The sequence below is a fragment of the Crinia signifera genome, chromosome 8 (genome assembly GCF_055691185.1).
Source record: "Crinia signifera chromosome 8, ASM5569118v1, whole genome shotgun sequence".
Classification (NCBI taxonomy): Eukaryota; Metazoa; Chordata; class Amphibia; order Anura; family Myobatrachidae; genus Crinia; species Crinia signifera.
In genome coordinates, this window is record NC_139224.1 from 94,183,315 (window position 1) to 94,199,268 (window position 15,954).

General features: G+C 43.7%; 1 protein-coding gene across 12 annotated transcripts in view; it reads right to left on the reverse strand.

The window, feature by feature from the left end:
* Positions 1-15,954, reverse strand: part of KCNT2 (potassium sodium-activated channel subfamily T member 2) — an 852,827-nt gene that overhangs the window by 319,923 nt on the left and 516,950 nt on the right. For all 12 annotated transcript variants that reach the window (XM_083156802.1, XM_083156806.1, XM_083156799.1 and 9 more), the window contains one exon: positions 10,307-10,487. In XM_083156802.1, the coding sequence (XP_083012928.1) occupies positions 10,307-10,487 (181 nt within the window). The remainder of the gene's footprint in view (positions 1-10,306; positions 10,488-15,954) is intronic.

The window sequence follows — 15,954 nt, forward strand, 5'->3', positions numbered from 1 at the left end:
ATAGTCTAGGAATACTGGACTGATAAAAGGTTTGTTTGTTCATATATGTAATCCTTGTACACACGGGCCCTTATTCTGATCGGTGCGGATATTCCCGCATTCTTACGGTGCGGTCCGCACGCCACGGTGTTTTTCCGCATGCGGCCATCGTCCGTAGAAACGCCCACGTGTCCTCCGCATTCGGACGGACTCACTCTTTAAGAACAGGGCGTGTTTACGGACGACATACAAATCATGCGTGTGCGGGAGAAACACTCCGATTCGTCACGGTATTACAGAGTATTACAGAGTATGCTCGGGAATACCGCATCCGAACGGGAGCCAAGCGGTGCTACCGCACGTAAGCGGAGGATTTCCGCAAAACAACCCACTATGAAGTATCTTCTGCAATACATCACATGACCCACTTATTCAATTACCTACCCTCATAAAAAACAGCTTATTTGGAATTGGAATCAATTAGATTCCAATATATCCTTACAAGCATGCCTAACACATGCATAGCACACATTAACCCTTACAGCAATGTAAGTGCAATGGTTTCTATTACACCCTGTGTCAAACATTATAAACATTCTACACATATACTATTTAAAGTGCTAATAAAACCAACAACTGTGAACTTGCATAAAGAATTTATTAAAATATCTATTTAACATAATGAAAAAAAAAAAAAGAAACATTAAATGAGCAGGTCTTTTAGGTCCTGCAAGTCGGCTTGAAGGAGCCGGAGATGGTGCTCTGCTCGCAGGAGGGCCCCACGCACCCCCTCATCTGCCGGTGTGGTGTCATCTGTGGGCATGTCAAAGGGGCAAAAATTAGTCATGTTATTCCTGCATACATTTCACATACTACGACATAAATTGCACAAATGCTAGGTGACATGTGTGTATATATATATATATAGAGATATATATCTATCTATGTAGAGAGATAGAGACACACATAGATAAATATATATGACACATACATATATACATACATGCAAACTTATTTACTACATACTGTCTATTTTGCCCTCGACCCTTAACTCTGCAGAAGACATAACAGTCATATTGTTTCTTCTCAGTCACAACCCACCCATGACTAACCAATGTCAAGCAGGTCATGGCCTACGTCAATAACAACTTGTCACAATCTGCTCAATCTAAGTTCAGTGATGGTTGGTGGCATGGGAGTTATGCAAATGTCAGGAATGCACAATACACATCCTCTAAATCATAATTCTGTCTAAACCAACCTACAATTCTGTGAGTGACAAAAATAAATCAGAACTACAGGGGGGGTTTAGGTAGAGGAGGCTCCGGGGACACTGCCAACTTGTGACGCCATTCCAAGGTAGGCCGGCCCATACTCCATTTCGAGCATACATCCTACAGTTTATAAATAACATTCACCAACAATATCGATGCCACTATTTGATGGGTCATAATCTACGCTTGCAGCAGGTGATTTTAATCCACAAATGATCCACTCATCCCTTTACTCCTGGATCCTGTTTAACTACAACGGTTATGTGGCAGTCCAAATGGACCTCCAACCCATCCCACAAACCTGTGTAATTGAGAGGTGTCCTGGATGAAAGTGATGCCTTGGACTCCCCATCTAACCCGTACCTGTATCTGTAGCTACCCACTTTGGGGTCTATATGATTAGTATGTGCCCAAAATTTTTAATCAACAGTGCTACATAACATATACCAGTACAACTACTTCATGAATGATGCATTATGTAAACATACCGATCTGCGGCGAGTCCGGTGCCTGGCACGCCTCCTCCCCCTCGGAACTTGATGTGTCCGGGGCAACCGTGGCCTCCTCAGCCCCCTCCTCCGCCATCTCCTCGACCACAACAACCTCCTCCTCCAACTCCTCCTCCACCTCCTCCTCCAACTCCTCCACCTCCTCCTCCAACTCCTCCACCTCCTCCTCCAACTCCTCCTCCACCTCCTCCTCCACCACCACCAGCACCTCCTCCTCCACCTCCTCCTCCGCCACCAACACCTCCTCCTCCGCCACAAACTCCTCTTCCACCTCCTCCTCCTCCACCTCCTCACGCACCACCTCCTCCTCCACCATTTGCTCCTCCTCCACTTCCTCCTCTTCCACCCTTGCCGCCACCTCCTCCTGGGGGTCTTGGGCCTCGTCCTGGGCCAGGCCTGCCTCCGCCTGTTCACGGGCCTGTCGGGCTCGGGCTCGTGCTGTGTGGTAGAAAAAAACATCATGGTCAATGTCGGCTCATTGGGGCACATTTATTCATCCATAACAAGACATACATGGAAGGGTGATAATGATGGCAAACGATGCAGGAAAGTAGCTCCTTACTGTTAATGGACTCCAAATTGTGACATTTAAATTATTATGTGATTGTTAGTCATTTGTTCACACATTACAACCCAGGCATTTATCAATGTGTAACACATATTAGATTGGGCACATTGTATGCATCAGAATCCTCAATGCTATGGCATGACATATAAAAGGCACATGACTGCATGTTAACCAGGAAGAAGCACACATAAGAGTCTATGGACTTTTAAACCCATGGACACCCACTTATCATGAGACACATTTTATTGCTTATATATGCTATGTTGTAAGTGCGAAATTTCATAGCTAAAATACTCACATTCAGCAATTTCGCCCCTTATTTGTGTGAGCAGCTGGGGCTGGCGCCTGCGGAGGTCCGACCACCGCCTCTCCAGCTGCCCGAGGGACCTCTGCACCCGAGTGCGGGCGTAAATTCGGCGCCCTGCCGCTCTGTACGCCCTCCGCTTATGGCGGTTTGTTATGAAGGGCCCCGCACGGCCCAGCCTTGTCTCCATGACGGAGACAAGAACCTTGAGCTCCTCATGCGTGAAGGGTTCTGCCCTTCGTGTCTCCGCCATGTTGACAATGGCATCTATCAACCAATCAGGTGGTGGCATTGGTTGATCACAGTTATTTGTGATAATAACTTTATTGTTCATTTTTACATTAACAGCGTCTCTGCGCCAACACAAATGGTGAAAAATTCGCATGCCTTCAAAACCGTAGTGTTGATGTATGCCAATGAACAAATCTGATATATATAAAACACAGTGTGTATGCCCTTAGCAAATCCAATAAGGCCGCGCTCCGCCAAGCAACGCGTGCTATAGCTTAGCAAGGCATAGCTGTAGTTAGCATTACTTACTCTATGCATATATGTGTATGCGTACATTTATGTGTAAAAGACACATACACACACTTGCAGGTATCCTGAAACCAGCATTATACACCAGCCCTGCCTGCCTGCCTGCCTGCCTGCCTGCATGCTCCTTGAAATGTTGAAACATGTGAATAAATTCCAACATCATATATAGATATATATCTATATATGCAAACAAATCATACATCAACACAGGAAATAATCACCAACACATGATAGAATAAATCAATGTACTCACCAGTCATCAGGGATAGTATCAACTACAATAATGAAGATATAACAAACACATAAGATCCCTTGTCCAAGGTATAATAATTAGCACCTATATTGAACTTCCCCCCAAACTAAGCACATATGATAAATATCTCCTATTTCTTTGCCATTAGGAGGGCAGGCTGGCTAATTTTCGTGTTGTAACACTGACAACTAACACACTGTACTTATTTGAAGGGGTGATTTGTACAATAATTGGTGTGTTGTGTCAACTCAATAACATGTACCTGAAGTATCTTTGCGCCACAGAGTCCCGCAGCTGGTATCCCCTCCGGCATTCAGGGGCGCGGGATGGGCGCATGGGCGGATCTTGCGGCTCAGATGGTACCTCCCACTCATCAAAGGGTATCTCACGCCGCACAGCAATGTTGTGGAAAAATATACACAGGCCCACGATCCTCGACACCATTTCAGGCGCATATTGTAAGTCACCACCAGTGCGGTGGAGCACTCTAAATCGACCTTTTAAAAGGCCAATTGAGCGCTCCACCACTTGCCTGGTGGCAACATGCGCCCGATTGAATGCCTCCTGTGGGCCCGGTGCTGGGTAGCTGTACGGCGTAAGTAGCCAGGGCGTACATGGGTAACCGGAGTCACCCAGAACCCACGCATCACGGCCTTCCAGCTCTTGGAGTCTATGCCATATCCCGGTTTGTCGGATGACATGAGAGTCATGGGCACTTCCGGGAAACTTCGAGTTGAAGGCGAGAATCTCCATGGATGGGCCACATACCACCATCACGTTCAGTGAGTGGAACAATTTGCGGTTCCTATATATCTTCTCACTTCGAGATGGAGGCACAAATGGTACATGGGTGCCATCCACAGCCCCTATCACATTAGGGAAGCCAGCAATTTGATGGAAGGCCTGCTGGCTTCTGCGCAGGGTCTCGGTGGCAAATGTCATGGCCATGAAGTGCCCCTTGCGCCTGAACATGGCCGACGTCACACGCCTCAGGATTCGGCAGAAGGCCGGCTGAGATATTCCAGCAAGTACTGCCACTACTTGTTGGAATGATCCTGAGGCGCAGAAATGCAACACCGCCAGCAGCTGTGTGTGAGGCGGAATTGCTGTCGTGATCCCGTGTAGAGGTTCCAGATCGCTCTGAATTAAGGTGAGCAGATCCAGAATGACATGTGGCGGTAAGCGGTACCTAGTAAGTACCTCATCATCGGGCATAGCAAACAGAGTCACCCGTGTGCGATAGATTCTAGCACGTCCTGGCCTCCTTGGCCGACGAGTGGGGAGAGCCGCAAGTGCCCTTAGCCTCCTCTCCATGTAGCGCATAATAGCTTCTGCAACCTATAAAGAAATGAACATAAATACTGATGCACCTATGCACATAATGGCCATATCCCACTACAAATAGATTTGTAGCCTTCAATACGTACAATAGATGGCCGCCCCATGAAATCCCGCAGATCCATTTGACTCTCTAATGATGACACAATAATATGAACTCAATACACACCGTCCAAAACACACAGATAAAGGTGTCAGCATTTTTTGCCGACATCATGTACTATGACACATTTCATCTATTGCTGGGACATGTTGTCCTGCAATAGATGAACCCACACAGGTTTAAGCCCTGTGAGTGAAATAGTGAACATGTGACATGTTGCAATAATAATACACCACTTTGCTGGCCCAACAATCTGTAGTCAGTGAGGCAATAGTGCATACATTCATACACTTACATTGTTAATGGATATCATATCTACAAGGAGCATGGAAGAGCTTACCTTAGACCCTGACAAGTCCAGATCTGAAGACAAATGATTCTAGCAGGAAGACATTATTTATAGGGCTCTCACATGTGTGGTCTATAACAGTAGAGATGAGTATTGCATGACTTGTGGCCTGGATTCTCTAAGGGAATGGGCTACTTTTAGCTTGCACTAAAACGCCACAATACCACAGTAGTCATGAATGAATTGTCATGTCATGCTAGCAAATAGCATGTGTATTGAGCAATAGTCACAGGTGTATCAGAAGATTCTATGCAATGTTAGCATTGGTGACCAGTATTTCATGTCGAACTTTCGCCAGGTTTTACACAATGGAATTTCCGCCACCGTATGCGGCGCGAAAAACCAGCGACGTACGCTCACGCACGGAACGCAGCTGCCGCTGATGTCCGCCAAACAGATTACACAAACAGTATATAAAGGGGTATTAGAAGGTGACAATGTTGTTGCTAACATGGCTGGATCCCAACCAGAGGTGGACCCAGTGCTGCAGCAACTATTTGACCAGATGGACTCCAGCACCACCTATGTGCCACTGCACATGCGGGCAGTGGGTAATGAGGAGGCTGCTGGCCCTTCTCCAGCAGGGGAACCTGCACCTGACCATTCTACAGCAGGCCAACCTACACCTGGCCCTTCTGCAGCAGGCCAACCTGCAGCTGGCTCATATCCACCATCAGCAGAATTGTTTGGAACACAACAGGGGACTTCACAAGGTAGTACCATGGCCAGCACTTCAAGTGCAGCGACTGGTGCCAGGGGGCGTGGCCAGGGACGTGGCAAGGGGCGAGCCAGGGCAACAGCGGAACCACCCAAAAAAAATAAGGCATATGAAGCACAGGAGCTGGCCATCCTGGTTCCCCGAGCACGTGATTGGATAGAGTGTCCATCCGAGAGGCTGACACACACACGCAGATGGAAGATTTGGGAACAGATAACGGCAGAGATTAATGAAGTAGCGCCACAAGTTCGTGAGACGGACCATGTGAAGAAGAGGCAAGTTGTTTTGTGATACATGTGGCCAGTAATAGCCAAGTAATGATTGAATTGATGCTTAGATGCATTTAGCAAATGGCCCGTGAGGTTGTTACGATACACATACATTATTGCCATGTAATTTCATTGTGAGTTAGAGTACGGTGATTGTGAATGTGTATTGTAACGGTTGATATCATAGTTGCATGTAATATTATATATGGGACAATAATCACATGTTGTAATATGTAGCACAGAGCAATGGCTGCAACAGCTAACATTGGGAGTGACATGTATTAATATGTCAACTTACATTGCAGGTGGCAGGACTTCAAAACCAACCTGAAGAGGAAGCTGACCAAGCGGTGGGACCACAGCCAGACATCTGGGGCCGGCCCCATGCCATCAGGGCTAGAGCTCACCCCCCTGGAGGTGATGGCCGAGAGCTGCATATCAGTTGAGGAGATCCGGGGGGTGAGCACTATGGATAGCGAGGCCCCAGCTGAAGTGTTTGCGTCTTTTCTGGAAGGTAAATATTGGTCATGCCATAAACTTGTGCAAGTAATTATCGTAGAATGTCTCCTAATTGTGTTTATCTTTGCCCACAGACACCCCACCGCTTGGTGACGACTCTGTTCAGGAGGTGGAGGAGTCCGTGCCACCTGGCCCCAGAGGTAGGCCTGTGCAGCAGCAGGCATCGGGCCAAGCCGATTTGGCCGCCTTGGCCGAGGTGCTTGGGGACATCAACCAGCAGGGAGACTTGGCATCAGAACGGGTGCGTAGGACCGAGGAGATCCTGGCGAGCTTGGTCAGCACCCAGCAGTCCATGGCTGCGAGCATGCAGGCCATGGCTGCAAGTGCTCAGGTGCTGGCCGAGCAAGCCACCCGCCAAAATGATCTCCTCCTCCACCATAATGAGCTTATGGTGGAGCTGGTTACCAGCAACAGGGTCCTAATGGCATCCGTTTCTGGTGCATTACCAGCGGCAACACTCCCTGCTGGCAGGAGGGGTAGACCAGCCAACCCCTCCACATCATCTGCTCCACCTGCCCCAGCATCTGGCCGTCCCCGAAGAGCTGCTGCACAGGCCAAGGAGCCTACCAAGGCCAAACGTGGTCGGAAATGAACTTGTGGCTGCATTAATCTCTGCCGTTATGTGTTCCCAAATCTTCCATTGTGCTGTGTGTGTCAGCTTCTTGTGTCCAATCACGTGCTGAGGGGAACCAGCTGAGGCCTTGCTTCATATGTCCTTTGTGGTTCCCCTGTTGCCCTCTTTTGCCTGGCATTACTGTCAGCTGTACTTGAAGTGATGGCCATGGTACTATCTTGTGAAGTCCCCGGTTGTGTTCCAAATGATTCTGCTGATGGTGCATATGAGCCAGCTGCAGGTTGGCCTGCTGCAGAAGGGCCAGGTGTAGGGTGCCCTGCTGTTGAATGGTCAGGTGCAGCTTGCCCTGCTGTAGAAGGGCCAGCAGCCTCATCATTTCCCACTGGCTGCATGTGCAGTGGCACATAGGAGGTGCTGGAGTCCATCTGTGTGCAATTATATTTGTTTTGTATTATTATTTATTTTGCGGCATTCCTGCCATGTTGTTTATTGTTTGTATGTATTATTTTATGGTCATTGCATCACACTGCCATTGACTGTGACATGAATATAAATAAATGTGTTTACTTTACCCAAAATGTGTGGTTTCATGAGTACATGTCAAATACACATGTGTATTGCTAGTATTAATATTCTGTCATGTCCATTGTTAGCAGTTTGAAAGTGTCTGACAAGTACAGCATATGTGGGTGTTTAGTACGGGTTCCTTGAAGCAGCAATGGTTTCAATTAAAGCACTGACAAGCGGCCTATTAGTGAGTAATGAGTAAAGGAGTAGATTCTATTGGGTTCAGGTGTTAATGGTTGTAGTCATTAGGCGTACGTTCGCCTACCGCATGAACGAGTGGTGTCCGCAAAGCAATAGTACACTTGTGGACACCGCACATTTCTGCCCTTTTTTCATCGCGTGCATTCGGAGTGGTTTCCGAATGTACGCCCCCCAACATAAGTGTACTCCCCCGTGTCCGCCCATGTTTCCGCCCCGTTTTGCCCACTTTGAAACTACGCCCATGTGTCATTCCGCATGACGCCCATAATACGCCCCTATTTCCCGACTGATAGCGGCGAACAGTTTTGGACGGGATTTGGCCGAACTGGTACGGAGTCAATGCGTGGCACATGCGCGTAGCGTTCTCCACGCATGCGCAGACGTCATAAAGACGCGATCCGTAAGTACGCGGTAAAGTCCGCATCAATCAGAATAAGGGCCACGGTGAGATATTGGCTAATGGTCAAATTTGACTAAGGCATTTTTACTGGATGCACAAGCGCTTTTGTCTAGATAAACTGGAGATTTTGACTAATCAATTTTGTCTAAGTAGTGATAGTCTGCGATCCAGTCAACATTGCCTTGCCTGCACAGTCTATCTATGCTAGGCGAAACTGACTTAGGAGGGCCACGCGTCAGTACATTTATAATACTAGACTGTATCTATAAAAGAAGAGATGCACACATGTTTTACCAGGCTATTAGATGAGCACTATAACCAAACATGTTTGTATAACTTCATTTATAAATCAAATCACAACATGTATTTCTAAAAGATAAAATAAAAAAGACGAGCCCATCAGTTGGTTACTTACTAATGTATGTTTTTAATAAGTAAATTATTGTATCTTACAACACAAATAAAAATGAAAGTAATATTGACAATTTTCTGTATCGTGGTTCATTTATAGAAAAAAATCAACACCATAAAATTGTGAAAAAGTTTGCACCCCGGACTCACATATAATGTGATGAATAAGCAACATTTATGCATATTGGGAGTTACTACTGTTAACTGCAAAGTTTTCTGTAATTAGGATTTGATAATTGCAGTTGGAAAAAACTCACATGCTGTATATATAGTAGAGATTCCTGGAGTGTTACATACAAGTCTAAGGGGTAAATTTAGTAATGTTCATGTGAGATTACATTTTCAGCCATTAAATGCTTCTTTACGGTACAAATCATTAGACGATTGGCAAAACTCGGTAGGACTTTCCATTGGCACCACTACAATACAGATCTTTCCCAACATTCGTTTCTGCAAACTCTGAATTACCCTCAAAATACACTTTTCAAATAGACCACCATTTGGCTGGACTGGAGAAACATGTATGGATCAGTTAGGTCCGTGCAGTGCTTATTAGTGTAAAAGTAAAAGTAGTAGGCAAAAAAAAAAAAAAAAACAGTACCTCCCCATCCCAATTCCTAAGCATAACCAGCCAGCCCCACAAGTATCTGCATGCAGGACATTAATGGGCCCACTGGTAGATCCACCTGTATTTCAATAATGACAATATACACACACACTGTGATAGTAAACATTAATACAAGAATCCTCCATATTCAGCCATTTTTATTGGCTGAAATGACATCAGGGCTAATAGGATAAGCCTCTTAGGGTTCAGACTATGAACATATCAACCATCTACCATGTCATTTTTGGCATCCCCCAGTCTGCATTGCCCATAGTTGGAATAAGCAAAATATATTCCACAAATTAATATATATCCAATCCTTCACCAGCCTAAATATGTGCACCACTGAAATGAAATGATTGAAAAGGAAAGTTTATCATAAGCACTATGTAAAATGGCAACAGTTATTCACTTTGGTTATATAATAATAGTCATTATAGGCTGCCCATCAAGATCAGCCATTTTCAAGTAATGCATTTTAATTGGGCTTTAAAATAAATCTTGGCGTGGACGGTTATGGTAACATGGAAAATGAAGGCGTTGTCACAATAATGTGTAAGTAAGCCTGTTTGTACACAACAATATAAATCAAAGCCTGTAATTACTGTGCTGTGACCTAGTCTGTATCTGCTCTATAATGTTAGTGGAAGCAGACATTGAAAAGGGTAGTCTTTCTAATTGTAGCTTACTGCTTGGTTGGTGAATTTATATGTACCAGAAATTACCCTTACTATGTATTGACAATGGATATTTTAGTGGTAACTGTAAAGGAATGTTATAGTTGTTATGGATATTTTTCCTCAAAGTGCTGCTGATTTATTACCTGGATTGGAAGAACTACTAATGCCACACAGATCATTATTACAACCAATAGCTTAGATGGCCAGATCTTGGGTGTCACATCCCCAAAACCCACAGTGGAAAAAGTGACAATACAGAAATAGAGAGAATCAAAAAGTGTCAGGTTATTTCCAGCTCTTTCCAAATGCTGAATCCCACAGATGCTGAAAAAAAACAACAAAAAATTGAAAGTGGTCAGATCAGAAATATGCAAAATAGCATGGTACACATCAGCAAATTCGCTACATCAAGGGTTAAAGACATTAGAAAGCCAACTGTTGCATTGAAGGGGAAACATGCAGTTGTTTATTTTATGTGCCATAGTAGTGCACTAGATCATTTTATACCGCACAGTAGTAGCTTCTTCATTTATGAAATATAGTGATGCCCTATTAAATGTTATGCCCCATTGTAGTGGCCTTGGTCATATTATACCTGGCATTGTCCCTAGTTTATATTTTGTCCCAATGTAATGCCCCAAGATAACTATATAAAACATTACACTAACGCTAGTACACATGGCAGACAGTTCCTCTAGTTCAGTGGTTCTCAACCTCGGTCCTCAGGACCCCCACACAGTGCACGTTTGATATTACTGCAAGTCACACAGTGCTTAGCTATCACTTTTATACCCAGGTGTGGTTAAGTAAGGCCCCATAGTAGCGGTTCCTATGCCTTTGGGTCCCTGTGCCTCTCTGGGCTCCATAGTAATAGCACCTACAATAGCAATGTCCATGGAGCATTTTTAATGGTTGTGGAATGTTAGTTTCTAACTTTTTTCACACTGTCAATGTATTAACCCTATTGACATTTTGACCTTCTCAAATTTTCCCATGTTGACCATTTGACCCTGTCAACCTATTGCACGTCGACCTTCTGGGGTAGACCTATTGACTGTCTATCTAGACATTGTAGATCTATCAACCGTAACTATTTCTAATGGCACTGGAAGAAAAGACTTTAATGTATTGATATAAGTTGCGAAAAATATAGCTAATTATTTCACAGTAATTAATATTGTGTATAATTTTGCCTTCAAATTGATTGACAAATTTGTATACACTTTATTCATTTATGATTGTACATAAGGATAAGTATTAGCTTCATTAGGTGGGCTTGATTAGGGATATATTATAATTGTTTTCTAATGACCTCACATATTTAAAGGCTTTTAATTTTCTTTTCACATTAATCTAAACAACATTTTTTTGGGCCACTGACTCATTCAGGGTTTTTAATTAGAGTTATACTGTACATGAGCTGTTTTAATGAGCAGCATGTGTAGTCAATTAGTGGCTTTGAAAATGTTATAATTTTTTTTAAACATTGTTGACATTTTTATTTTAAATAAATGATGAGACATCTAGATTGGAATTCAGAGTGCAAATTGTTTTTTCCAAATTGATGCTATGAGAAACCTTGCAATGCTTATGTTGATGTTACTTCTGGCAAAGCGGAAGTGGCCTCGTTATACTTAATGCATATCACTTTATTAATTACAGTACACAATACATTGTTTAACTCTTTTTCTACTCTGTCCTTTTTCATTGATCCTTTTGGCAACTGCAACCCTATTTGATTTTTAGGTCTTAAGGCACCCATCGACTAGTTAGATTTGTCCTGTTTTCAACAGATTCAGATGGATCTGACGAAAAAAGGCCAAATCTGAGCTCCCTCAGATCAGATGTGCGGCTGAGTCTCAGATCCATCTCATGAAAAAATCTGATCCATTTGATCTGAAACTGTCAGTGGTTTAACATTACATTGATCAGAATGTATCTGATGTATCTGATGTATCTGATGTATCTGAAGTTAATAGAGTGAAAAATTAGGCCAGGGTCAGATCAGATATCTGGGAGAGTTCAAGTGGCATCTGAAGAGCTTTACAGCTTCACATATGTCTGTGTAGTGGATGGGTGGCTTTAGATCTATAACACAGAATCATTACCATACAATGGCCCTTATTCTGATTGACTCCCAAGGCTGCAAATTTCACAGCCTTGCAAGTCAACCAGTCACTGCCCGCACAGCCGCCTGCACAACGGCCTGCCCCCCCCCCTGCATGGCGTAATCACCCGCAGGCATGCAAATTGATGATTTGCATAATCATCCATTCACAGCATTGCGTGTGGGAAAAAAACATTCATTGTTCACCAACCATCGAATGATTTTTTAATCACTTGCAAATCTCAGGCACCTCTTTGGTGTCTTACATCTGTTAGTGCCTGTACGGGAAGCAGGCGGGCAGTTGACATCCACTGATGTAATCTGCCTGCGCTCCGCGTCATCAGGGAATTACCATGAGAATGCCCAGTATTTTCGTGGGAACGCCCATGAAATGCTGGGCGTTCCCATGGGTGAATCCCCTGGCCCAAAACCCCACACCTCCCGCCCGCACTGTTCTGTGCGAGTGACCGGCGAATAATCTATTTGCTGTGGCCGCTCACACACAGCGGCTGCACATGCACATAACTGACTATGCGCATGCACAGTTGCAAAATATCGCTCCCCTGCCCGAACACGCAGGGGAGCGAATCAATCAGAATAAGGCCCAATATGTGTGTACATACAGATCTATGAAAAATGTACACAAAACAGTGAGTTCTGGTGTCTGCAACAGAGCAGCAAAATGGGTAATTAAAATTAAGCTGTACATTATGGTCTATTAAAAGATACTCACTAATTCACCTATTGTAATTATTTCTTAAATCAATCAAACTAACACCGCGATACAGTGCAATTGCAGCCATCTTATCTTTGTTATACACTATAGGGGTGATTCTGGTTGGATTGCAAAAGTAAACATTCTTTAGTAAACAAAACCATGTGCACTGCAGGTGGGGCAGATGTAACATGTACAGAGAGAGAGAGTTACATTTGGGTGGGGTGTGCTCAAACTGAAATCTAAATTGCAGTGTACAAATAAAGCAGACAGCATTTACTCAGCACAGAAACAAAATAACTCACCCAAATCTAATTCTCTATGCACAAGTTACATCTGCCACCCTGCAGTGCACATGGTTTTGTCCATTAATTATACGTGCAATATTTGTTTGTCCATGGATGAAATGCCTGTTTCTTGAAATAGGTAAGGGCACCTGACAATTAAGAATGCTGATGGGATTTTTAAAGGGCGGGGATACTGTTTTTTTTCCACTGTATTTTGTATTTCACATTAATAATTTACATGTTTCAAGAACTTTTAAGGGAAAATGGTTCCAGAAAGGCACAAATCAGAAAGGGGTACATCAGTGGGTGCAGAACACAAATATCCAATTATCGCAAATAATAGTGACTGCACATTGGCATTTTGTGCATCATAAAATACTTGCTTTAATGGATTTGATTTATTTGGTAAGATGGCGCTTTTCATAAAAGTAAAAAACAAAGCAAAACAAAGCCGGATCCAATGATTAGCATTTTTTTTATAAGAAAATAGATGCTTCTGATTCTAAACAACAGAGTCAGAATTCTTTGTAGAGAAACAACCAGTCCACTGAGATGGATATAAGAAGACATTAGTTCTGACATACAGTAGATATTTATAGAATGTATTTGTTATTCTTCAGGATACCAAGTTTACATTTTAACAAGACTTGAGGTGAGATGTACTAAGCCTTGAAAAGTGATAAAATGGAGAGTAATCAACCACCAACCAATCAGCTCCTACCTATCATTTTTCAAACACAACCTGTAGTATGGCAGTTAAGAGCGGATTTTCTGGTGGTTTATTACTCTCCATGTTATCACTTATCAGGCTTAGTACATCTGGCCCTTCACTACACCTTGACAAAGGGGCGCTTAATCCCCGAAACGTTGGCTTATGCTGTGATTTTTTGAAATACAAGTGAAAATTCCCGACTGAGTGCCGCTGCCTGTTATTTCCAACCTACTACAAATCGCCTCCAGAAGGCACCCGTGTAACTGTATATGAGGGGGAGTGCCGGACCGAATCACCAGACTATATATATATATATATATATATATATATATATATATATATATATATATATATCCAAGTGTATGGATCACACTCTCCTTCAAATAGTATCAATTGCCAGGGTGTCTGCTCAGATGTCCAGGACAAGTCGGGCGTCTGGAAGTATATACATATATATATATATACAGAAACATATGCAACTCGCACACTTAACTGGAAATCTATGGTATGGGTGCCGGACCAGGATGATTTGTAGGAAAACTATGTAACCACCAGGATACAAATAGGGCAGCACTCCTTTTTAAATGAAGAAATTTTATCCGTTTTATTGGAATACTAGCCACCAGCGTGACAACAGTCAATTAACAGCGTTTTCAGGAATAGTGGGACACTCAATATATTCACCCATCCATATGTAGGCTGTAGACAGCTGTGTGGCAGTGTTAGCAGTCGACGAATTCGTTTCGGCACAACTTGCCTTCCTCCAGACTGACTCACAACTGAACTTGCCAACAAGCTATTTAAGGCCACCATATAGCTAATTAGTTGTAACACCTGTGCAGGTTGGATATGCCAGCCAATCATGTCAGGTCAATGAGTGATGTCATAACACCGGATTTCCTTATATGGGTATGTCAATCAGGATACAGCACCTTAATAATGACACCATAACCATAGGAGCCTCCGATCGTTTACCTCAATAGTAAATCTGTATGGCTTTTAAACACTGTGCTACATACCTTGGTCAAATGCTTGGTATTGCGGGGGTCCGGCGGGAGTGACACGCTAGTAGATCACAGCGCTTCGCGCTGTGTCTCCAGCGTCATCAGCCATCGCCACAGTGGCATCTCAACACCATAGCAACGCCGGCATCCGACGCACTACGTGCAGCGTCACCGGCCCACTATGTGGAGCGCAACGTGACCCGCTCCGCCATTACCGGAGGACCAGGAACTGATTAATGCTCAGTGAAACGCACAGCCATATTGGAGTGAGGTACGTCAGGCTGTCATCAATACTAGTGGATCATATGGAATAAGGGGGCAAGATCCATCACTCATTATACCTCATGATCATCAGACACATCAGTTGGAACATTTATCGAAGTTACATCATAAACTAAGTCACACACACCAGTAAATAAAGTGTAAAATATGAAAATAAACATAAAATAAAAAAACACAAAAATAAGCCAGAATCGAAAGACACACAATCAGAGCATTAATGTCATGTCTGCGTCAAAGGTTATATAACAAACCCTAAGGGGTAGGATACTAATAATCGGATAATGCTATAAGTAAGCTGACAATGAGAAGTCCTCGTTGAGTCCATTAGGGGACAATGATTTTAACTTTTGTATCCACTGGCATTCCCGTTGTAACAGGAGTCTATGCCTATCACCTCCCCTTCGCAATGGTGGTATATGGTCCACCGGCATAAACTTGAAGTCCCGAATGGAGTGACCAGCACTGACGAAATGTCTCGCGACAGGAGGGGTATTGCCATCTATACTGCCCAGGGCTTTTTTAATGGAGGACCTATGCATTCCGATTCGTTCTTTTGCCATTCGCATAGTCTTTCCCACATACAACTTGTTGCAAGGACAAGTGGTCACATAGACAATATATTTGGATTCACAGTCCAGATGATGAAAGATCGGAAATCTGGTTTTGGTGATGGGATGGGTGAAT